General features: G+C 40.2%; 1 protein-coding gene and 1 long non-coding RNA gene across 2 annotated transcripts; both read left to right on the forward strand.

Annotated features, from left to right (window-relative positions):
• Nucleotides 1-3,770: 3,770 nt before the first annotated feature.
• On the forward strand, nt 3,771-5,007 carry LOC109199073 (uncharacterized). Its single transcript, XR_002059571.2, has 2 exons — nt 3,771-4,151; nt 4,855-5,007. It is a non-coding gene; the product is annotated as an uncharacterized LOC109199073 (long non-coding RNA).
• A 7,362-nt stretch (nt 5,008-12,369) lies between these two features.
• Nucleotides 12,370-24,461, forward strand: gtf3c5 (general transcription factor IIIC, polypeptide 5). Its single transcript, XM_005470407.4, has 11 exons — nt 12,370-12,726; nt 14,596-14,794; nt 16,735-16,930; nt 17,039-17,222; nt 17,554-17,658; nt 19,875-19,989; nt 20,148-20,228; nt 20,443-20,531; nt 22,431-22,513; nt 22,937-23,079; nt 23,977-24,461. Exons 1-11 carry the CDS (start codon nt 12,523-12,525, stop codon nt 24,165-24,167), a joined length of 1,590 nt encoding a protein of 529 aa, XP_005470464.1. The 5' UTR covers nt 12,370-12,522; the 3' UTR covers nt 24,168-24,461.
• Nucleotides 24,462-26,588: the final 2,127 nt, after the last annotated feature.

The following is a 26,588-nucleotide window of genomic DNA, read 5'->3' on the forward strand; positions in this document are numbered from 1 at the left end:
GTGTAACAATGAATAGTTTCTGTTGTTCAGCGCATGCATCTATATCCAGAATGCATGGGCCTAAAAGACTGTGAAAAAATGAACAGCTGGCACGCTGCAAGACTCCAATCTTACGGTTTTTCCACTATGCAAACTGCAACAATTCACATCTGTTCTCCAATTTTCATTGATATTAAAAATGTTGTGCATTACATATTTTTGTTATTATATATACGTCTGAGTTTACCAACCTCAGTGGCCCGCATACAGCAGCTCTCTACTGTACAGTTAAAGAACTAGATGGCTTGTAGATAAATAGATATATAAAAAAAAGTATAAAAACGTACATTATAAATTCAAGAGCAAGTGTGTATTCAGCTGTGTTAGTGCTGCAGAAATCAGTGTTTGTGAAGGGACGAGTAGAAACATGAGGGCTTACTGTCAGGCAAACAAATCTGAGGTCTCTATGCAAAATTTGTTGATATTACAGTAGGGTCTGTTGTTATCCTCTGCAACAGTTAGACTTACTGGTGCTGCAGCTTGTGGGTGTGAGGAGACTGAGCAAATCAAAATCCTGCCCAGGTAAACCAACAGAAGGAGAAGGAGAGGATCATCTTGGGTGGAACCGAGCAAACAGGACATGGGTCCTGAAAGAGGAGGGGTGGTGCTGCCTGGGGAAGCCTGGGGGAAAACCGGAGAACATGAAGGTAGCATGCATGCCTGCATGTGTCTGCAACAATCCCACACGGAAGCAGAGGCATACAAAACCTTAATTAAGGGGAGTAATTTTGATTTTCTAACACAATTGCCAGACATAGCAGCTGTGTTAAAGTTGTGTGTGTGACGAAAGTGGGAGCCACAGTTAATTTGTATATCTTGTTGCCCAAGGTGCAGTATCCTCAAAGTTGTAAATCTACTAAACAGGAAACAGTCAGAAATACTCTCACAAAACAAAATTTTTTAGAAACTGTATGTAAAGATATGCAAAATCCCTGCACGTTTGCATGGAGTGCAGAACAGTGAAATATTTTGAGTGTACTTATTTGATGTGTCTCAGATGTCTGTAAAATGGCTTCAAGTTTCTGTCTGACCGGTGGTGTCAAATGTCAGAATCATACACCAGAAACAGTCTCAGCACAGGCAGCCACAGTTATCTGCCAAATCTGATCCATCCAGCAAATAACCAAACCAACAAATTAAAAAAAAAAATCAAGACTAAAACATTAGCTCTTTGTGTTATGAACAACACACCCTAATCCACATGCAGGTACTGAGTGTGTCTCGATCTCACAGACACAAGCAACAGGCGAGGTGATAGAGCACCGCGCTGAATTTGTCTTGCAAATTTGATCTATGCAAATGAGTCTCAGCCAGTACATTGGAAACTCTGCAGGATGAAGGCCTGAGGCATCAATGACATATTCATGGAAGACAGAGCGGGAGTTCCCCTAGTGGTGTGTCTTTCCCTGTAAGATCAAAGGACTCTCACTGGTCTCTCAGTCATTACTGTTGTAATATACCAGTATCCAAACAAAAGTTATCCCACAAGACGCATCTCCAGCTTGCTCTAGCTGGGACAGTTGATCCCAGAAGAAAGGGATAGACTTTTTTTTTCCTTTTTTCCTTTTCTTTTTTAAGCTTTATGGCTGACATCCCTTCCCTGTTCCTCTTGTTATTTAACGTGATGACATTCCTGGTGATTCACAGATTTAGGATTGAAGTGACTTGTCTCACAGATTTAATGTAACAATTTAAGAAGATAGCTTTCCTGCCTTTTTAGCTCTTTGTTTTTCATAAGATCATGCCGAAATTACCCTGAACAAGAGTGGTTTTATTAGTTTCAGTTTAATGACACCAGATCTCTCACCATCATGACTGTACTATTCAATTATGGCTGTTAAGGTTGTGTCTATTAGGCAAAATAGGACATAATGTGTGACAGCCAATGTGGTGTAAAGCATTAAAATATAATAACCATGAATGTATTACTATGCACTCAAAATTTTGGTATAAACACTTCTTTTAGGTGGATTTCTGAACCGGTTCATAAATAACTCAGGCTACTCGGAGGTGTAAAATATATATAGCCTGCAAGTGTTAAAATACAAGCCATAAAATATATTTAAAAAAAACACAAGGAAGCTAGACGTTTGTTGTCTCTGTGGAGTCAGGCTTGTGTGACATGCCAACGATCCATCATCGGCAAACAGAAAAAACCAAATACAAAACAAACTGTCAGCAGATTTCCTCTGTAAGACTGGACTGGGGGCAGATGCCTCACGATCACAACCACTGCTGTCACACAACGTCGGGGTGTGATACTATTTGATTGCCAGTGGCACAGTGTTGTGGTCCTGCCTTCCTCTAGATAAGTGCAGGGATGACGTGTACAAACGGACACACCTACAAAATGTTCCACAAGAGTCATGACAAAAACAAAAAAACAGATTAGCATGTTTGAGGGAGCTTCTCGTCTTTTTTAGAGGCAGAAACAACGTACAATAATTATAAGGAGAGCTTCAGCACTGCAATATTTCTAAGTTTAGTTTAGGAATGGTAACCTTTATTGGCTCTTCAGCTCCTTAACTGACCTTTTTAAGTACAGGCAGGTAATAAAATATTATTTTGATGTGGAAGATTCTTTCACTGCATTGTCTTTCCACCAAAATAAAAACAAAATTGTAAGCAATGATAAGTATTAATACTTGCTGGGATGTCCTTGTTGGCCAGCAGTCTTGGATGTAAACCATGTAGTTATATTTTCCTGCCAAAACTATCTGATAAAGCCAAACAGACAACACAGTAAAAGGTTCTTTGTACAAAACAAGTGGCATTGGTTAGTAATTAATAATAATTAATAGTAATTAATAATAATAAATAATTGGCTTATTTTCCAGTAGAAGATCTTGAGATGATTTTAAAAGCAGATACAGCTTAATCTCCAAAGGCTGATTCTGTTCACATGGACGTAGCGTTTTCAGTGGGAGAAACGTTTCATCGCTCATCCAAGTGACTTCTTCATGAACAGAATCAACCTTTGGAGATTTACTTACCTGGATGATTGAGAATGCATCAAGACGATACAGCTTAATGTTATTTTAGTCTAATGCTGTGGGCCAGTCTGTTGGTCTTTCGCGTCACAAATAAAAACAAGAAATTCAAACAAATAAATAAAAAAACATATAAGGTGTTTAGCCGTGGCTAATAAGGGTCTTAAAGTCTCTTGAATCTATCTTCTTCAACAGTGATATTTTCCCACTTGTTGTTCTGATGATGGTGACAGAGAGCTCCTTAAAGCTTGGTCCAAAATATTTGCCCAGCAGTTCAACTGGGTTGAGAACTGGTGACTTTTCAAGCCTTTCAGAGGTGCTTGTGGTCCTTGGAAGGACCATTATATGCTGGAAAAAAGCGTTGCCATCTGGATAGAAGCATTTTATCAGAGGATAACGTGATCATTCAAAACTACCTGATTTGTAGTTGAACAAGTAGGACAAAACCATACCAGAAAATGTGGCTTAAGAAACACAACAGAGCCATCGAATGACCTCACCGTGAGATCCTACAGGTTCAGGTTATATCTCCAACTTGTCGTCAGTCTCTAGGAATATTGCAGGCATAGTCCCCAGAGGATGAAGCCTGCTGTGGTACTGTAAGAAACACTAATGAATCACTACAGTAGGCTCCTGCACACGTGACTGCACATATTCTAGATGATGAAGCACACTGGTCTTGCCAGAGTACTGTGTCGAACTTACCAGTGACCATACTTTTGTTCTATGAATACATACATCCAGCGCCGTAGCTCCGCAAACGCACATAACGCACACTGCGTAGGGCACCAAATGGCCGGTAGGGCACCAAAAAAATCAGGGTCGTAAAAAAAAAAAGTAAACCATATTAATACTATAAATATCATATGCATTAATATGGTTAAACAATACAAAAGCAACATAAAACAATTTTCCCGAGAAAAGGGGTGAATCTGCTTTGTGCCCTGTCTCCAGTCTCCTCCTGGTGCCCCCCCCCCCACTCCCAGTGGTCTGTTCTATAATGCCTCAATTCGGTATTGGTAAACACCTGTTTGAACATGGCCTCGAAACGGCAACAGGAGTCGGGAGCGGAGAAAAGAAAGAAGAAGAGGAAGCGTGATGAAACTCAGGCGTCGCTTGCCGGTAAGGCAATGTTTAAATAATAACAATAAAAAAAGTTCATTATTGTAGCCCTTGCTTGCACGCTCATGTCCGTCAACTCTGTGATAGCTCCTGTTAGCAGTGTTCATACTGTGTTAACAAATGTTGCAAATGATTGATGTTGGGTAGTTTGTTTACGTTGTGGATATGAATATAGAATGGACTACTAAAAGCAACTCATCATGGTCACTCAATTGACGGTTTTCAGATAACGTTAGCAATCGTGAGACTAGCATTTCCCTCCTCAGGTTGCTAGCTGGCTAACGTCATGCATGCTACTGATTAACCTTAACTTTGGGATAGGTCAGTGATGCAGTCAAGTATTATTATCAGATTAGACAAGATTACTTTGTATGTTGCTGCATTTCAGGATATCTATAAAGACGCATATCTTATTTATGCGGCATAAATAAGATATAGGTTTCATATTACAGTGTAATATGAAACCTATATCTTCCAGTAATATAGATTTCCTACTTGCGCATTTATATCAAATTATGTACAGCATGTTTATATTGCCATTTGCCATTATGAAAATCTATACATGTAAAATATAGTTAGTAATTTTTAAATGTACCAGTGACTTACTTAATTTATTAGTCTTATAATGCAATTTTTCGTAGGCCTACTGTAGATTCAAAATTGTATTTCTGTAAAATCCCTGAATATTTTCTCTTGTATGCAGGGTCAATGCTTAAATATGTTCAAGGAGGATCTCAAGGACAGGATGAACCATCCAGTAGTAGTGCCATCCCTGGACATCAACCACCAGCCATTGTAGACCCTGCAACAATCCCTAGCCAAGAAGAACAAGAACCATCAACCACCAGTTCAGGTACAGTTCCATACACAAGTACCACTGAGAGTCCTGTCACTGAGAGACTATCAGAAAGTGACACTGTGGAGACATGTGTGCCCCCTTCAACCGATCCTGCTCTTTGGCCAGCTCACATTGTAGATGCTGATCGTGTTGAAATTGTGCGGAGAGGTCCTTTTAATGTCAGCTCTGATTTTAATTTTCCAAAGGGGCCTGAGTATTTATTTGTAACAGTATTTTTAACCTCCTTTAACCTTATTTATTTGTTTAACTGTCATGTTTGTTGTTATTTAATTAAACAAATTCCACTGAGAAATTCAAAAGTATTAATGTTTTTTTTTTTTTTTTTAAGTGGCGGGGGGGGCACCATAAAGCATTTGTGCTTAGGGCACCCAAATGGCTAGCAACGGCCCTGCATACATCATATACATATATACATCAAATGAAAGAGCAGAAAGTTTGAATTTTAACCTAGTGATAATCAGTGATGGGAATAACGGCGTTACAAGTAACGGCGTTACTAACGGCGTTACTTTTTTCAGTAACGAGTAATCTAACTAATTACTATTCCTATCGTTACAACGCCGTTACAGTTACTAACAAGGAAACGCGGTCCGTTACTATTTTTCAACAAACAGACGGTTGAAGCTGTGTTCAGCTTACCGCATCTTATATCAGCTGCAGGAAGTAGCTGTAAGTAATCTGGACGCTACAGCTTTAAGCAGCTGCGCGCTCCCGCGGACGGTAATCACGAGCACTGTCTAGCACAACACCTGGAGCTCAGATGGTACAATCGCATGAGTGCTGCTGTTTGACTGAGGAAGAATAAAGTAGTCGTGGTAAGTCAATCACATGACCACTTAAAGACAAAGCAACAAGGTGCCAGTTTATAAATTGTGTTGATAGGCCACGTAAAACCAGAGTCATGATAAACAATATATACGCGGCGTTTTTTCCTCAATAGTTTCGCCACCTTAGCGCTAGCAAGCACTCTCTGCTTATGAGCAAAAAAACAAAACAAAAAAAGTTTTAGGAGTGACGGCGAGAGAGAGAGAGAGAGAGCAGGAAAAGAGAGAGAGCGAGTTTTGAAATGTGAGATTTGTGACGTTTAGCGTGTTTGGAGTGTGTAGTTAATGTGTTGTCTTGTGTAGTTAGTGTGTAGTGTTGTGTTTTGTGTTGTGTGTCAGAACAATGAGGCGACTGCTGTCTCCAGGTAGAAACAGAGGTGATACACCTGCTGCTGTCAGGCCTGCAGGTATCAGGCTGTGATGTTCTCCTTTATAGTGGACAGAAATGATTTTTTTGGAGCGGCACAAATAATTTGTGGCATCTTATTGAAGGACAGCTGATTGTTCTGTAAATAGTTTGAAATGGTTATTTAAAAAAAGGGTAAAAGTAAATGGCTGCAAATAAATTTGTTGTTTGCAAAACTTGTGCATAGGATTTTAAAATTGACAATTAATATTTGCATTTGAAGTTATGAAATATGATTCATTAAAGATGTTTGTGGTTGTTACAGTAAAAATATAACTTTTTCTACTCTGATTTTATGTTTTTTGTCTGATTTTAGATCAATTCTGGTTGTACAGTATGTCAAAATGGGAACATAACTGTAAATTCAGGCACGTGAGGTTGCGCTAAAAAGAATGATACCAAAAAAGGCAAAGTAAATAGTTTTTAAAGGTAAAATGTGGAGAGAAAATCAAGAGTAGTAAAAAAATGGCCAATTACACCCTGGACCCCAGGGGGTTAAACGTTCTTTGTTTTTTTTTTTTTAAGTAACGCAATAGTTACTTTTCTAAGTAATTAATTACTTTTAGAATATTGTAACTCAGTTACTAACTCAGTTACTTTTTTGAAGAAGTAACTAGTAACTATAATTGAATTACTTTTTCAAAGTAACTTGCCCAACACTGGTGATAATGTGAAAACACTGATTGCTGGAATATTTGATCATTGCCAGGAATAGTGTTACATTTTCAGCCACTAGGAGAGAGAATCTGTCTTTGTCTCAGGGCCCTCACAGACATTAAGCTTCCTGTTGTTAAATGTTAAATATTATCCCATGTTTTTAGAGCAAACCCTAACTCTAACTCTTTCCCCGTGCCTGGAATGGAAAACGAATATGTGAACGAGTTGCCACAATGGCCTCTTGTATAAAGCAAACACAGAGATTTGCATTATGCCCTGCACACAGTTGGAGCTCACAGGCCTCTGTGAGTATGGGATCTTCCCTATTTATGCTATAAAACTCTGGGGAATATTGGGCAACTCCCTAGAGGGATTGAAAGTTTGATTTCACTGAAATGTGATAATAGCACTAAATTAACCGTTAATCATTAGGCACACAAAATCACAAAAAAGTGACTAAATCAAATAATACAGGGAAATAAATTCCTTCATATCTTTACCTGGTCATGCAACATGTAACAGAAGGTCACAGCAGGTCATTGATTTATTTTAGGGTCTTTTCAGCATTAATAAGCATCTAGAAAACATGCAAAAGACACTTTTTAAATGAACTAGAGAGCAGTAAAAGAAATCACTGATACTAATCTTGTGCTTTACATACAGAAAATGATTGCGCTTTTGTAGGTGTGGCCTGAAGTTCACATAACACATCCAAATATGACCATAAATACAGATTTCCTTTACAGCTGATAAACCGCCAGCTGCTGAGAAGAGTTGACAGGAGAAGGGATGTGCTGAGTGAGAAGTCAGAATGAGTGGGAGGAAAGGAGGGGTGAAATCTGTGGGCAGCAGACTCTTCCAGAGTGAACTGAGCTGTGGAGGCCGACTGATAACCTTATCATGGTCTCCCCACGCTGTAACGGCTGGAACAGGCCAGCAGCAAGACAGGGAGGAGTGCAGAGGCCCTCAAGCGAGATACCACCAAGAGCTGGTTGGATATCCAGTGACGATGACCCCCCTAGAGAAAAAAAGGGATGGCAGAAAGACTAAAAAATCTTCACTTCACCACAGCACACAACAGATTGTCAGTCAGAGTCTTGTGTGTCTTCTGTCCCCTCCTCTTTATCATGAAACAATGAGCCACATTAGCATCTACTGGGACAGGACACTAGGACATTAGGAAACGTACATGCAGGCATTACTAACAGCATCATTAAAGCCTTTCTTCTGTTCATGTCATCCAGTATGTAAGCACTTTATAGAGTCATGGTTAATGATTATGATTACAGCTCTGCTTTATCTGCTCCACCAAGGCAAAATGTCTACCATAAAGGAGAAAGTGATAATCAGTTTTATCTCTGTGTTTCCAGTATATGTCTTCCTGTAATGGAAGCATGCAGAGTAACCAACAGTTTGATCATTTATACTGTATAGTTGCAGAATACCTATGCATGTAATTAAAAAATAAATAAATAAATAAAACTGCTACAACTGATGACTGTTAAAATCTTGTGTTAAGCCTTGGACTCGCTTAAAAAGCAAAAGAAGACAAACAAGAATCAAAGTAAACACAGTGTCACTATAGACACACACATATTTACTTTGGTAAACAGAAAACTGTTGAGCCTGCTCTCTTCTCTGAGGGGGTGACAGTCAGTTTGCATTTTGGGGAGGGACAGAGACCACTCCTCTTTGCCTCTGGCAACTGTGGTTCTGTCTTTCTGAACAACTGTACGTTCATCAACTGTTAAAATATCAGATTGTATCAGATTTTTAATGCTGTACAAAAAATAATGTTCCTTCAGTCAGACTGAGAAGATTCAAAAAGATGGTTACTTGTGTTAGCTTTGATGTTGTCTAGCAACACACCGCCATCGTGAGGGCAAAAGTAGTACAGCAGCAATCTATTTTTCTAGTAACTACTATATACTCAGTGGCCAGACTGATTCATTCTGATAGGAAGGCAGCAGTTACCCAAAGAACCACTAGTTACAACCATGGTCAGCAGAAGAGCATCCCTAAACACATAACACCAGATGGGCCACAGCAGCAGAAGACCACACAGAGCGTCACTCCTGTCAGCTAAGAACAGGAATCTGAAGCTACAGTTTGCACGAGCTCACCAAAACCAGACAATAGAAGATTGTAAAAATGTTGTCCGGTCTAGGTAGCATCAGAATTTGATCTTAACAACATGAACCCTTGGGTCATCCCAATTCCATCTGGCAGGGTGGTGGTACAGTGATGTGGGGACACACTTTGGGCCCATTTGTACCAAATGAGCATTATTTAAACCCCCAGCCTACCTGAGTATTGTTGCTGACCACGTCCATGCCTTTATGAGCCGTTATAGCTATCTTCTGATGGCTGCTTCAAGCAGGATAAAACACCATGTCACAAAACTCAAATCATTTGCAATCTGGTTTCCTAAACATTAAAATGGCTTCCACAGTCACCAGATCTTAACCCAGTAGTGCACCTTGGGGATGGAACAGGGTTAGAGATAGAAGCAAGATTAGGCAAAAAGGATCCAGCTGCTACTAACAAGATGTGTAACAGGTGTCAGATGAATGTAAATTCCCTGGGACAAATGTTTTCTTCCCTGTTATGCAACCATAATTTATAATCACTTAGTTTTTGCACATTTCAAACTGCATATCATAATAGGCTAATAGAGTTGTACTTTATCTCTTCTGCCAGGTAAAAAAAAAAAAGTCCACTGTGAAAGAGACCTCAGAACTACAGGAAGAAGCCGTAATCAGGTTTATCTCTGTGTCTTCCAGTAGCTGACTTTTCCCTGTACTCCCTCTGTCATGGAAGCTCTCTGTGACTTTCTGTAGTCTGTATTGGCCACTTCTACTTCATTCTTTAAAGTAAAAATATTTTACTAAAATGTGACAAAGTAATTTATCAAATTAAATTGGAAAAAGAAATCATCTTATGCTTTATCACAAATGAACATTATAGGAAAAAGTAAAAGTAAGATGATCATATGATAAGTCTTAAAAAAATATTGACTCCCCTAAAGGTATGACAAAAAGAAGAAAAACAAGAATCTATGTAAACAGAGTGTCACAGCAAACCCTCCCATCCCCTCGGAGTAGAAAGCAGTCTCAACAGTTTGCAGTTTGTGGGGTACGGGACAGAAAGACAGTGACGGCAGTGAATCTCTCTGACAAATCAAAGATACATTTAGTGAGTGTATAAGTACCCAGTGTTTAATACAATTTAAAAATACATAGACTTTACATTATGTTAAAGCAACAAAGAAGATCTGCACATCACCATCATGAGGCCAAAAGTTGTACAGGAAGGTGCATTTTTTTAACAGTGCCTATAAAAAAATAATGTGAGCATAAGAACCTACAATCAAGTATTTTCTAGTATTATTCTTTCTGCACAGTGAATGAAAAAGAAATATTTCAAATAAAAGTCCCTATTAAGGGATAAACAAAATAAACATATTACATGTTAATAGCATATATATAGTCTATAGTATGTATAGTATATTATGTATAACATACAGAGACCAATTATTAATGCTAAACTAAAGGGGAATCAAAATACATGAGTGAATCCAGCTCTGGAGAGCCTGAAGCATTGCTCCATTCTGGCTGCCTTTTGCACTTTGTTTTTACTGTGATGTAAAGTACTATATTCTACCAAAACATATAAATGTATTTTAACAAAGAAGGTGGAAAAGAAAGATGGAAAACTCTGAAAAAAGAAAGTTGTATTTGTTTCTCTCAAAAGATGACATTCTTTTGTCATGATTTGAGAGAAAAGCAAGAATCAAAGTAAATACGGCGTCACACTAGACAGTTATTGCCTAACCCTCCTGCCCCACACACACACACACACACACACACACACACACACACGGACACACACACACAAAACCGTTAAGTCTGTAGTCTTCCCTGAGGGGATGACAGCCAGTTTACAGTTTATGAATGAAGACTCTGTGACAACACTGGGCCTCTCTTTATGACTGTCTCGGGTTTAAATGAATAATACACGTTTTCAGTTGTGATGAAAATAACTTCATCGCTTGTTCTGTTTAATTTTGATATTCACCATTATATATAACAAAATATATTCAATAAGAAAAGCACACTACTGTGTGAAAGCACACCTACATATAATAATTTTCATATTGTTATTTTTTGCGTGACCCAGATGCTAACAACAGGCAAGACGTCTTTTAAATAATAACTTCAACGGGTGAAAACCATTTAGAGCATAAAAGATGAAAACCTTTAATCATACCCCCTGCAAGAGGCTGAAAAAAAGTTTGTATTTGTTGTTGTTATGGGATTTTAAGTTGTTTAAAATTCATTTATAAGTACACACCACTAACCGCATTGTGAAGTTTGCAGACGACACAACTGTGGTTGGTCTCATCACTGACAATGACGAGTCTGCCTATAGAATGGAAGTGGAGCAGCTTGAAGTGTGGTGTAGATCCCACAAGCTCACCATCAATGTGGACAAAACAAAAGAGATGGTGATCGATTTCATAAAGTCTGGCAGAGATCACCACACAGACCTCATCATAGATGGTGCTGCTGTCGAGAGGGTCAGCAGTGTTAAGTTCCTGGGTGTACACCTTGCTGATGACCTGTCCTTCTCCATTAACACCACAGCAGTTATCAAAAAAGCACAAAGCGTCTCTACTCCCTCAGGAGACTCAGAAAAGCAGGACTTTTCACACTTCACCTCACACCATTGAAAACATCCTGACACAAAGTTTTACATCTTGGTTTGGCAATTGCAAGTCCTATGGGAAGCGTCAACTCAATAGGATTGTTAAGACTACCAGGAGGATTGTTGGTGCCCCTCTCTCGTCTCTGGAGGAGATCTACAAACAGCGCTGCATACGCAGAGCTATCTCCATCCATCATCAGAGACCCCCACCACCCCTCGCATGGCCTGTTGTCCCTCCTGCCGTCTGGCAAGAGGTACAGGAGCATCAGCTGCAGAACCACCAGGATGCTGGAAGGGTTCTTTGCACAAGCCGTGAGACTGATAAACGGACTGTGTCCCCTCCCCACCCACTCAGCTATTCACACAGCTACACTGTGAGGTCCACAAACAGACTGTAATGCCCCCTATCTACACACGCACGCACACACACACACACATACAATATACTCCCCAGATACACAAACTACCAAATTTAACCATTCCTTTCTGTGAAAGGACTGCTGCTACCTACCCGAATGATTGTGACTTGAGTTTGTTTTAGAACTTAGATTTTATACTATTTATCCATACCCATTGTTGCAATTTATTACTGCCTTTTTACTGCTCTTTTTAAGCTTATTCTTTTTCAACTGTATTGTTTATTACACTGTAGAGGCTAGTGAGAAACAGTATTTCGTTTTTCTCTGGGTTACACCATACGAAATGACAATAAACGTCTTGAGTCTTGAGTCCTGATTTTGAAAGGCTACCGGAACGTGATGTGTGCTGAAATGTTTCCGCCCGGAGTTATTTTGGACTTGAACCCATGCTCGTACAGCGGTTGGTGCAGGAGTTAGATGTGTTTTCTTTCGTGTTCTTTTTGGCTAAAGTAGTTGGTTGACTACATTACTCTTAATTGTCGCCAGCCAAGGAGTCAGTATGGCGGATGTGAGGGACGCGAAGCTGGATTTTACTCTCAAAGAGCTGACGTTTTCCCATCCCGCCAAACACGAGGATGTCCCGGGCAGCTCGTCCACCGTGGAGCTCCAGGACAACAAGTTGGTGTGTGTGGAGTATCCGGGGGTCTTCAGCAGCGCAGACAGGATGCTGGCCACTCTGGGTAGTGAACAAAAAGTAACAAAAGTAAGCGGAACATAGCTGGGACACAGATCAGTCTCGGGCTTTTTATTTTGAAAACCATTGTGCCGTTTATGTCGGCTAATGAGCGCATAGAAAATATATTTTCAGTCTTTTAAACATTGTAACTTAAATACATCGCTTTATTGGATGTATCACTTTATTTACTTGGTATTTTAAACTTATCAGTTACAGTCTTTCAGCATTTTGTAATTCAAGTGGTCTGTGAGGAAAACCGGGATCTTTTCAGGCTTTGGATCAGCGCTGTAAAACGCATTTTAGGCTGGGGCCCCCATACAGTTCCAGTTTAAAATCAAGCTGGCCACACCTCCCTATAATTTACTCATTCTATATTAAATGTAAAGACGTAAACGTGTATCCTGAAAACCTCCATATTTTCACATGTAATGAGCCATCTACACCTTGATAGTACAGGGCTGGACCCCCCTTTCAGAACTGCCTTAATAGTTTGTGCCATACATTAAACACGCTGCTGGATATAGTCCTCAGAGATTTTGGTCCATCTTAGTATGATAGCATCACACAGTTGCAGATTTGTCAGCGTCACATTCATGATGCAAATCTCCTGTTGCACCACATGCAAAGGTGCTCTTTTGGATTGACATCTGCTTACTGTAGAGCCCATTTCAGTGCAGTGAAACCAATTTTAGATGATCTTTGAGCTTTGTGACATGGACCTTCACATCAGAATCTTGCCGGTGACAGTTTTCCAGTCATCTGTTGTTCAATTTCTGTGACACTGTGTGAACCGTAACCTCAATTTCCTGTTCTTTTCCTGTTTTTTAGATGGTAGTAGTGGCACCAGGTGTGGTCTTCTGCTCCCATAGCTCATTTGCAGCAGAGTTCGATGCGTTTTGCATTCATTGATGCTCTTCTGCAAAACGTGGTTGTAATGAGCGGCTGTTTGAATTACTGTTTGAGTTGCTGCCATGTGATTGGCTGATTAGATGTTGCAATAATGAGCAGTTGAACACGTATCCAACAGAGTGACCAGTCAGTATATGTGCATGCATATAAAAAAAAAACAAAGTACAAAAAAAAAAAAAAAAGGAGCCTATTTTTCAACTCCACCAAAATTTGCCAGTCATCAGAAGGTATTATTCCCTGTTAAATGAGTTTGATGCCTTAATGACTGAACCATTAACAAAACAGATGAAGGGCAGCCTGAGATATTTTAAGAAGAAAAAAGATCCATTGCAACAATGTGTCTGAGCTTTTCCTCATTCACTACATCTGCTGTCCTTACATGACCATCAGAACCTACGGATCACAGTGGAAAGGCAAAAACTGTAACACCAGTTGTTTTTTTCCATCTTTATGAATATAACAACAACATTTTAACATTTTTAACCTTCCAGATAAAAGAGCTGTCATCAAGGGAGGAAGGACAGTCGTAAATCGTTACCCAAACAATTAGCACAAATTATTAGAATTATTTTGCCTTTTACCTTCTTTAGCTCCAATCCGTTGAAGACTTTCTCATGAGCGCCCTCTCCTGCAACCTGGCTTAATTACAGCCAGGTGCACTGGCTCCCATAGATTGTGTCAGACAGTATAAAGGTTGAAACAGAGAAATTTAAATGCTGTGCTCCACTGAGATACACAAATAACAAGTTGGTATTTAAATTTCTTTGAAGTTTAAATATTTTATAGAACATATGAAACATACATTCATGCCCTTGGTTTAACTGTGTGGGATTGGAGGGGAGAGCTGTTTTATTTAAAATGTATTGACTATTTTTTTCTGTCTTTTTGCATGTTAAATTGTGTTTTTTGTGGGTAATTAACAGATACTCAAATCTTTCTCACTTTTGTGGTTAATACCTGTACCTGTATTTCCCATTAATCCCACAGACCTATGCCAACCCCAGCAAGCGTCTCGAGCTGCGTTACCGACCCCAAGACCCTTTCTGTCACTCACTGTACGGAAACCGCGTCGCATCAGGCAACCTCCTCCTCAGAGTGCGACGGCGGGTGCGAAAAAATGACCCCAAGGATGCTGAAATCCACATGGACATGCTCGGAGTCATTGGAACCACATACAAATTCACGGGTGCGTCTCTCAGTTATCCACCTGTAGCATAATAAACTGTTAATTTTGTTAGCCTTTGGTCCTCTTTCAATGTTTGGTTTCACTTTTTTAAGAATCTCCAATATTTATTCGTTCCTCATACAGTTTATACGTAATTTAGTTATTATGATCTTACAGATCTGGCATCTTGATCATGTTAAAAGTGAGAATTTAACCTCCTAAGACCCGAACTCTTCCACGGCATGCATTTTTAATTTCTCTTTGATATTTGGGCTGATTGGGACCTGATGAATGTAAACACAAAGAGTTATTTTCTACCTGATTTTTAAAAGAGAGCCATATATGAGGATATTCGTTTAAAATTTCGATAGAACAGTAGCAGTATAATGTCCTCGTAAGATGTCTGTGAAGGTTCTCAGTCATCCAGGTCATCGTAGTCAAAGGAGTTTGCAAAGAAAAGCGTCTGGACTTCTTTAAGTTGCTTGAAGACGTTTCACCTCTCATCCGAGAAGCTTCTTCAGTTCTAAGGTCAAATGGCCGAGAGTCCCAGATTTAAACCCAGTGGGAGTATCCCCCCAAAGAGGGACAAAGGACCCCCTGGTGATCCTCTAATCACATGCGCCAAGGTGTGAAAGCGGGTGTGGGACCTAATCAGCCAGGGTTTCGGGTGAGCCCATTGTGAAACCTGGCCCCACCTTGTCATGTGAATTCCTGAGGTCAGATGGCCCAGGATGTGAGTGGGCGTTAAGGCGTCTGGGGAGGGAACTCAAAACTGGATTATAGATGGCAGACAGTTGGTGTCGTAAACCACCGCCTCTGTTCAAAGATGGTCGCTCACAGTGGACATAGATGGCCTCTTTCACTCCTCTTTCAAACCATCTGTCCTCTCTGTCCAAAATGTGAACATTGGCATCCTCGAAAGAGTGACCTTTATCCTTAAGATGCAGATGGACTGCTGAGTCTTGTCCTGTGGAGGTGGCTCTTCTATGTTGTGCCATGCGCTTGTGAAGTGGCTGTTTGGTCTCTCCAATGTAGAGGTCTGGGCATTCCTCGCTGCACTGTACAGCATACACCACGTTGTTAAGTCTGTGTTTAGGAGTTTTGTCTTTCGGGTGAACCAGTTTGTGTCTGAGTGTGTTGCTGGGTCTGAAGTACACTGGGATGTCGTGCTTGGAGAAAACTCTCCTGAGTTTCTCTGATACACCGGCTACATAAGGGATGACAACGTTGTTGCGTCTGTCTTTCTTATCCTCCCTCGCTGGTGTCTGATCTTCGGACTTAAAGAAGTCCAGACGCTTTTCTTTGCAAACTCCTTTGACAATGTCCTCGTAAGTGGATATCAGGCCCTTGTAGAACAAAATTAAGTATTTTGGCCTAATAACCCAAAATGTGATGTCCACATATGTGGATGCCAGGTCCTAGGAGGTTAAACAATCAAAGGAAATCCAGTTTGACTGATGCTGCACATGTTTACTACAGTGCCCTCCAGTGGCCAAATGGCAGATTTATTTATTTATTCTTTTTGTTTTAGACAACTTAGAAAGATTGCTTCAGACATCAAATCTTGTGCCAGCACATGAAACAAGGAGATGAAATATGAAGATTATCGGTGCAATTTATTGGTTGCAGAAATTATTATTATTTTCTTTCAATGAAATTCAGTAATGGGGGGGTCACATCAGTGGGAATTATATTTCATATTGTCTTGACACAGGGACCCTCCCATGATCTTACCAAACATCATATTAACTTGTTTTAGGCAGTGGTTTTCATATTTCTGGCATGCCACACTTCTGAAACCGAAAAATGTTCATGCCCTCAATCCCTTTGTCTTTGTCAATTCAGCATGGCAGTACTTTCTGTCACAGGGTGGTTTGATCTCAGACAGAAGATGACAGCGTATCAGAAAAAGTACAAATAATGCCAGTGACAATGTTTGTTCTGATGTTTGCTGTTTGCAGGGCTGGCAGACTTCCAGTGCCTCGCTGTGCATTCAGAAGGTGGAAAACATACGTCTTTGTATGACAAAATCATACTCCGCAAACCCGAGAGTCAAGAGTTCTTTGAGCAGCCCATGCCTTACTTTCTCCCCCCACCCATCTTCTCACGCCTCGACAGTCCCGTGGATTATTTCTATCGGCCTGACGTCCATCTAAAGTTAGTAAACCACTGTAAACCCCCAAACAGCAATATTGGGAAGCCTGTATCGATCTTTAGTTTCAGTGTGATACCTATAATATTTCACTTCTTTTTTTGTGTTTGTAGCCAAATGCTAGGTGACAGTAAGAATTTCATTGGTTTAAATCGTGCTGGCCGGCCCCACAACGCCATTTTTGTCAGCTTCACTGATCCCATCGTGCCTGCAGAGTGCCTCGAGGCAGCTAAAGTGACCTGGAAGCGAATCTGCATGAATGAGTGTGACAAGCGGGGTGAGGAACAGCTGAAAAAGGTGTGTCCAGCACTCAGCCACACTCTGATTCCAAGGGTCACTAGTTGATAAGCGCAGGAACTGAGAGGAGATTGCACAGCTGTATTTACATCTCCTCGGACACTTTGAAAACTCTGTCTTGTTGTGCTTTTTGGCTCACAATCTGCATCTACTGGTATTTTTGTTCGTTTTCCAGCAGCTGATTTCAGTAGCGCAGCTGAACCAACAATAATCAGCAGTTTTCTCTCCAAAATAGCAAAATGTTACAAGGCTATCTTTTATATAATGTTACATAAATATTGCTTTCCTTCATGTTTGGTTATTATCTAATCTCAAAATATTTTGAACCTAGATGTTTGAGAGCCGGCCCATCTGGTCACGGAACGCAGTCAAAGCCAACATCAACCTCCACCCTGATAAACTGAAGCTGCTGCTGCCCGTCTATGCCTACTACATGGTGAGGTTATCACCAGTTTCACTCAGGTGTTTTGAAATGTTGAAATTTTAATAAAAAAAAATCAGCTGTACTTACTCAGTCTACCCTAAAATCTTAGAAATGTCTGTGTTTGCTTCCACTTTAATCAAACACAAAGTGATATTGTCATGAATAAGAATGTACACTTATACAACAAAAAATATAACCTATTGATATTTACTGCATAGCAATAAGCAGAATTTATATTTGTAGGGTGAATCTGCTTTTAACCTTAGAGGTAATTTAGCTATAATAGTTTACTTTAAATTTCCCTATTTAGCTAAAAGTTTAGCCATTGATTTAAGGCTATGACTTATTTAATATGATATTGAATAAGTAATATCCATGCACTATACAGCATTCAATCAAGTCAAAGCCTAAAACGCCACAAGTCTTAAAAAATAAACGCTCAAAAGTAATAAAGGTCTACTACAGGGTGGGCCATTTATATGGATACACCGTAATAACATGGGAATGGTTGGTGATATTAAAGTCCTGTTTGTGGCACATTAGTATATGTGAGGGGGCAAACTCCTCAAGATGGGTGGTGACCATGGTGGCCATTTAGGAGTCGGCCATCTTGGATACAACTTTTGTTTTTTCAATAGGAAGAGGGCCATGTGACACATCAAACTTATTGGTAATGTCACAAGAAAAACAATGGTGTGCTTGGTTTCAATGTAACTTCATTCTTTCATGAGTTATTTACAAGTTTCTGACCACTTATAAAATGTGTTCAATGTGCTGCCCATTGTGTTGGATTGTCAATGCAACCCTCTTCTCCCACTCTTCACACACTGATAGCAACACTGCAGGAGAAATGCCAGCACAGGCATCCAGTATCCGTAGTTTCAGGTGCTGCACATCTCGTATCTTCACACCATAGACAATTGCCTTCAGATGACCCCAAAGATAAAAGTCTAAGGGGGTCAGATCGGGAGACCTTGGGGGCCATTCAACTGGCCCACGACGACCAATCCACTTTCCAGGAAACTGTTCATCTAGGAATGCTCAGACCTGGCACCCATAATGTGGTGGTGCACCATCTTGCTGGAAAAACTCAGGGAACGTGCCAGCTTCAGTGCATAAAGAGGGAAACGCATCATCATGTAGCAATTTCAAATATCCAGTGGCCTTGAGGTTTCCATTGATGAAGAATGGACCCACTATCGTTGTTCCCCATATACCACACCAAACCATCACTTTTGTTGTTCCAACAGTCTTGGAGGGATCCATCCAATGTGGGTTAGTGTCAGACCAATAGCGTGGTTTTGTTTGTTAACTTCACCATTCACATAAAAGTTTGCCTCATCACTGAACAAAATCTTCTGCGTGAACTGAGGGTCCTGTTCCAATTTTTGTTTTGCCCATTCTGCAAATTCTGTGCGCCGATCTGGGTCATCCTCGTTGAGATGCTGCAGTAGCTGGAGTCTGTAAGGGTGCCATTTGTGAGTAGCTAATATCCTCCGAAGGGATGTTCGACTAATGCCACTCTCCAGTGACATGCGGCGAGTGCTACGCTGTGGGCTCTTGCTGAATGAAGCTAGGACAACCACTGATGTTTCTTCATTAGTGACAGTTTTCTTGCGTCCACATTTTGGCAAATCCAACACTGAACCAGTTTCACGAAACTTAGCAAGCAGTTTGCTAACTGTAGCATGGGAGATGGGTGGTCTCGTAGGGTGTCTTGCATTGAAATCTGCTGCAATGACCCGGTTACTGCGTTCACCAGATATCAACACAATTTCGATCCGCTCCTCACGTGTTAACCTCTTCGACATGTCAATGTCTGTGAACAAAGAGAAACTTGTAAATAACTCATGAAAGAATAAAGTTACGTTGAAACCAAGCACACCATTGTTTTTCTTGTGACATTACCAATAAGTTTGATGTGTCACATGGCCCTCTTCCTATTGAAAAAACAAAAGTTGTACCCAAGATGGCCGACTTCTAAATGGCCACCATGGTCACCACCCATCTTGAGGAGTTTGCCCCCTCACATATACTAATGTGGCACAAACAGGACTTTAATATCACCAACCATTCCCATGTTATTACGGTGTATCCATATAAATGGCCCACCCTGTAGATTACATGCTTTTGTTGACATTATTATGTCCATCTGCTGGACGAGAGACTTGTGCAGTCTGTCCTTTCCTGTAAAAAGAGATTAACATAGGTAGACTTTTTGTATGTAGGTGACAGGGCCGTGGAGAAGCCTGTGGGTGAAGCTCGGCTATGATCCCCGAAAGACCCCAGAGGCCAAAAAATATCAGATGCTGGATTTCAGGATCCGTTGTAGCTCCAAGCACGGTGAGAGCAGAATTTCTCCGTTTTTCTTTTTTCTGCATTTAACATCAGCGTTAGTGTTTCAAAAGGGCAAAAAACAAACTTGAGCAATTTAGTCATTTTGCAAAATCAGCTAGTTTGTTTTGATGAGCATTTTTGCTTTCATTTGTTCCCATTTTTAGGCTACTTGCTATCCAACATACCAATAAAAGCCAAGAGAAGCTCCCTGAACTACAGTCTCCCAAACACATTAAACAAGTTGGGTAAGTGTTTTAGAGGTATGGAGGATAATGCACACAAGTATTATTTGTGAGCCTATCAGAGCCTCTGATTTGCACATATATTCACACAAAAGGGAGAGCAGTGAGTGAACTGTATGAGTTGTCAAGACTCAAGTGCTTTAAAAGTAACCTAGTTACTAAGTTAGTAAATGAAGTCATTGCTCAATTCAGTGTTGTGCTGTACTTTTTTTATCAGCACCCCAGCCAGCTAGTGTGATGGATCTTCCCACTCAGGAGGGTCCCAGCAGCAGTCGAGATCCAGCTCCAGTCACGTACCAGCTGAAGGTCAGTGACCATTATCAGAGCAAACATGCTAAATGTTTTAAACACACACACCTTCTATATTTATAATATCAGGCTTAAAAAAAAATCTTTTCGATAACACTTAGGCTTGATGAGTTGCGCTGTTGGGGGACTTCCCATGATGTACTCAGTCCTTCTCCTTCATTCCCCTCATTTTACTCCTTGTGTTTTTATAAGCCTCTATTGATAGTCAGTAGGTTTTGTCTGCTCTCCCAAAGGTTGTGTTTGGTGCTGCTTGTCGATTGTTTTTTATAGGGCTGCTCGATTATGGCAAAAATGATAATTACGATTATTTTCACTGAAACTGAGATCTTGATTATTTGACGATATTTATTTAACAATAACAATTTCTTGTATAATGGCTTTAAAGATTGTCAAAAAATAATATAAAATAGTGTGCAAATACTAATAACAGTGCAAATGTTTGTAATATAAAAAAATAAATGAAAAATGTAAAGATCTATGCTTAGTGAACTTCAAAATACTGCACAATATTTATGCATACAAATAACCAAACATCAAGGCAAGATGTGTAGCCACACAATGCACAATTGCATCAAACTGACATTGAGGTATGTCAACTAAAGTTGCTGCTCCTTTTATTGTTTGATCGTATGTCACTTTGTGAGCGGTCTTCAAATGATTGAATAAATTTGTAGTGTTGCTCTGTGGTGCAGCTACGACACCGTAGCAAAGTTTACACACTATGTCTACTTGATCCACGTCTGACTGCGCGAACCCGTAATGTTTCCACACTACTGAAGTCGTTCTACCTCTCTTTTCAACCAACAGCATTCTCTCTTCAGCAGCCATCATCCTCTCCTCTCCAAATAACTTCTGCTTAGCTTTCCGAGCTTCCCTCGGGTCCTCTTAATTGTTGTGACGCATGTTCGAATTGCAGAGAGGTGCGCTCGTTTTACCACACAGAGCAGCGCGAGAGTAAAGCAGGAGGGAGGTGCTAATAATCGACTCAGTCGTTTTTAATGATCGTTGACAGCCCAGATTGTAATTTAGATTATAATTCGATTAATTGAGCAGCCCTAGTTTTTTATATGTTCATATTTTCCGTTATATTTTTCCCCATCCAGTCAGAGCCTTGAACCTAGTTTTTCTGCCGTGTCTTCCTGTTAAAACAAACCTCTTGCAGGACGGGGAGGGGATTTTTGATTTTGAAATTCTCTCTATTTTTGTGTCTTTAGAATATAAAGCACCGTGAGGTGACCATTGTTGTAAACTGGGGCTTTGTAAATATAACTAAATTGAACCCAACTTGTATTGAAGCTCTCCTACTTCATGGGACCCTGAGTATTCTAGAAACATGCTTAAAAAAGAATATATGATGGGATGAATTTCATGATTATATGGCCAGAGTTTACAGTATTGCGCAAAAGTCTTGAGTCTTAAGCCACGCCCTATTTCTTTACATTTTGCTTGAAATACATATAATATTTAAAGACTGAAACAGCTCTGGGGAGGCCAGTCCATGACATGATTTTCTATCCAGGTATTCTTTTACTGCTTTGGTAGCGTGCCGGGGATAATGCTGAAAAGCGAACTGCTGTCAGTTGGATACTTTCCAGATCCCATTGCATGTTGGATTAAAATCTAAACACGCATCTCTGTGGTTATAATTCAATCAGTGCATTTCACCACTGGCTGATGTAAAGGAAATGAGGGGTGGATCAAAACTTTAGCCCAGTGCTGTGTATTCTGTTTATTTATTGAAATCCCCCCCCCCCCATTTTCAGCACATTGACATTTCTGTAGCATGATAGTGAAAAAGGCTGAAGCTACAGAGGCATTTAATGCCAGTTTAAATGCAAGCTGTCTTCCAAAAAAGTAATGGAGAAGCTGTCCGTGTCCTCTGTTTCATCTCTACAGGAATCATCCTACATTTTCAGAGAGGGCATGCTGCCTCCTCACAGACAAATGTTTTACCAGGTCTGTGATTTGGATGTGGAAAGGTAATACACAGTAATGTAATCTGTCATCATTTTTCATCTAAATAAAGTTGATCAAACTGATGTCTGGGTTTCCTTTCACCTAACTCCTTAAAATGTTGTTATCTAAAGATTCTCAAAGAGTAGATTTAACTGGTTTTCATATATATTTTTTGTGTACTCACATGTGCGGGCTGTTTCTGTTTTCGGTGGGATGAGAGAAGATAGCAAGATGTGCTAATGTTAATAGGGAGAAAACATGAAAGTATGACTCTTGCTTTCTGTGAAATTATTTTTTATGAATACAGCAACAATGAATAAGATTTTATTAAATAATTTAGAAATTATTTTAAAGTATCCAGTCTAGCATTTCAATTATCTGGTGGATTTATCAAATATGTCGCGGCTCCATTAGAATGACTAATGAAAGTGTTTGCCATTTTGCAGCATCCAAAAGGAGATCGAGCAGAACAACGGCAACGAGCAGCACTGTGACGAGCGTGACGGCTGGTGTGTCGTCGGCACCACAGACAAGCTGAGGGACATGATCTCAGCCATGATCAAGGCGGTGATCAGAGCGCAGAAGCCAGGTATGGAAAAAGTTGTGACCATCTGTCACACTTCATATCCTGATCAGGCTGATCAGCTGGTTACAGATATTATACAGAGACTCCTAGTTTCAAGATAAATCCTAAAGATCGATAGCAATCCTACTAACTTGATGTGTTAATATTTGTGACCTTTACAAAACAGTTAAATGGCTAGGAAAATTAGTCTAAAGGTCTGTACAGCTGTTTTGTTTGTATTTAAGACTGTCAGCTGGGTGCTTGACAGTTAACTTGGCACTAAATATGAATAAAGTGTGAAGCTTTCCGCCTTGGAAGGCCGGCAGCTACTCCAGTTACATAGGCTAGTTTTAAGTGAAAGAGTGTGAACAACAACTGGATGGACTGAACTTAAAATGTTCAGAGATTCACATTTCCAGGTGATCCCAGAGCTCAACTGGCGGTCCAACTGAGGCACCTTTGCTGGGCACCATCCTCTTTCTGTCACTACCCAATATCTGCAAAATGCCAACAATAAATCTTTAAAAAAAACATCCATGTTTCAAGCAAAATTGATTTTAGCAGCTCTTGTTGTCCATTAACGTTTTCTTTGATAGTAGGTCAACTTTTTATGTTTTTGGTGCCATGATTGAAGTCAGAATTCCTGCAGAAACATTGATGCCCTGCGTTGTTCTAATAGAAAAATGCTAACATGCTACCCTAAAAATAGGCCTGTTTATTTGTGCACTAACATTTTGAAGCACTGATTATGGATTATCATGACAAACCAAAACTCGTAGACAAAACTTAACACTGACTATTTTCAGTATTTGAAGTAACTGAGTCCTGAACAAGACCACCTGGGACTCACAGGTGTGTTTACTTTTTATTTTTGGTTTTGGCTTTTTGTTCTTTTACCTGAATTTTCTGTTTCTCCTTCAGCGTTGCCAGAATTACCCAAAAGACGAAGACGTAAAGGCCAAAGCGTAAAAGATGTTTATGCAGAGGAGGAGGAAGATGAAGTAGGGGAGGATGAGAATAGGGAGGATGAAGAGGAGGATGAGGAAGACGAATTTCAGCCATCTGAAGGAAGTGAAAATGAGATGGAGACTGAAATTTTAGATTACATGTAACACAATAAAACTACGTGTTGACATGAATTTGACTGTTAATCTGTTGTATCATCAGTTTCTTTAAAAATGTGACCAGTTCAGTTGAATGTAAATAAAGAAATTATGTTCTTTTAAAGGTTTGTTTAACAGTTGTGTTCTCTTTGCTGTTAATGCAGAGAAACCTTTTGTGTTTGCGTTTAAATTGACATTTTTGTTAGTTACAGTATAAGTGGAGTTCACCATGGACACAAATAAAGGTTCAGTTTTTCTGACCAAATAACTTTCATAACCAACATTAAAAATTGCCAGATGCCATGTCCTGTTGTCGTGGTCTTCCTCCTGTAGGCGTATTAATTTAAAAAAAAAAAATGATAACAAAGGAACTAACAAATAGGTAATTACTTAAAATTAGCAACAAACTACTACAAATTGACATGATAGCATTACGCAGTTGCTGGTGAATTTTCGACTGTAAGGCCTGAAATTAAGAAATTGAGACTCAAACCAAACAACATTTTTCCAGTCTCCTGTTTAAGTTTTGTTTTTTGTTTTTTTTGTTTTTGTTTTTTTTTTTAACTGAATAACGCACTCAGAATGTACATGAATAAAATATTTAGAGTGTTCAATTTGAACTATGAACTGCAAAACACTGAACAACAACATGAACTTTGGTCCTGTACTTGTACTGTTTGTGTGGATCTCTTTTTTCTAAATATGTTCAGGTGCTTTGGGCAAATGGTGGAGCTCTAAAAAGCAGTTTCTCTTAAGCTGTAGTCAAAGGCACTGCTGACACTTCAAATCAAATAAATGTGAGAAGGCTGACACTCCTATTTGTTACAGCCAAGAAAAGAAGCTCAATTCAGTTCCTTTCTGTTCCAGTGAAACTCCCAGTGTTTGCTGATGGACAGTAAGTGGGGCTCGGGTCTAGACACTCAGCTTGAGGAATTAGTGAAGAGTTTTAGGACAGGGCGGGCGTTTTGGCACCACTCTCATGGCTTTGAGCCATCCAAGCAAAGTGCCGTTTAGGAGCTGGTTCTGATGACTTCATCTCCCGCTCCTAGAAATAAACTCTTTTAGCAGCAACTATCACAATCAGGTCATACATAGGACATGATTTTTTTTCGGCGTTAGATTTTGTGCAATTTGATGTCAATCGTGTGCCACAGACTTTACATGATTTACATGATTCAGCTAATTCTTGTCCTGAAAGAGAAACTTACAAATACATATGCATGAGACCAGCCACCAAAATATCTTTGTTCACAACTTTGAGTCACAAAACTTACACTGTGCCTTTTTAGTAAATCCAGCAGTTTTCCAATGTCAAAAGATGGTTTTGTGGTGCTTCTGCTGTCAGTTCGTGTGGCCCTGAATGTTCCTTTTTTAAAATTCTAACCTTTGAAATGAAGGAATGTTTGGCTCTTTGGTTCTTGTTTATACGACCAATGCTGAAAAAAGGGGGGGTTGAACACGTTATGGTGAAGTCACATGCATGTTTTGTAGTCTATCTTCTGTACAGTTAAGGAGATACTAGTGTAAGGCTGTTCTTTTCCTTTGCAATTCTCCTGCCCACTTTTCCTTTCCAAGGCAAGTGGTTAGGGGTTAAAGGTTAAGGCAGGACATAGTCTGAGTATCAGATGATAAGTAAGGAAAAACATATATATTGTGTCATGGTATTCCTCTTTTAACCCAGTAACTGTTTTTGAAGTTATTGAACACACACAGCTTCGGCGCCTTGTGAGCTCATCACTGGACCCACTTCAGTTTGCCTACCAGCCTGGCATTGGAGCGGATGATGCCGTCATTCACCTCATGCACCGTTCCCTCGCTCACCTGGAGACCGCTGGGAGCACTGTGAGAATCATGTTCTTTGATTTCTCCAGTGCCTTTAACACCATTCTTCCGTCGGTTCTGAAGGACAAGCTGGAGAACTCAGGAGTGGACCATCACCTCACTACCTGGATTTTGGACTACCTCACCGACCGACCGCAGTATGTGAGGACTCAGGGCTGTGTGTCGGACAGGGTCGTCTGCAGTACGGGGGCCCCACAGGGAACGGTTCTGGCTCCGTTCCTCTTCACCATCTACACTGCAGACTTCTCCCACAACTCCACCCAGTGCTTCCTGCAGAAGTTCTCTGATGACTCTGCAATAGTCGGCCTCATCATTGATGGGGATGACAAGGAGTACAGAGGACTGACTCAGGACTTTGTGGACTGGTGCCAGCTGAACTACCTCCAGATCAATGCCAGTAAAACCAAGGAGCTGGTGGTAGACTTCCGCAGGCACAAACATCCTCCACTGCAACCACTGAACATCCAAGGTATGGACATTGAGACTGTGGACAGCTACAGGTACCTTGGTGTTCATCTGAACAACAAACTGGACTGGACTCATAACTCAGACGCCCTCTACAGGAAAGGGCAGAGCAGGCTGTACCTG

Source organism: Oreochromis niloticus, linkage group LG7 (genome assembly GCF_001858045.2).
Source record: "Oreochromis niloticus isolate F11D_XX linkage group LG7, O_niloticus_UMD_NMBU, whole genome shotgun sequence".
NCBI classification, from domain to species: Eukaryota; Metazoa; Chordata; class Actinopteri; order Cichliformes; family Cichlidae; genus Oreochromis; species Oreochromis niloticus.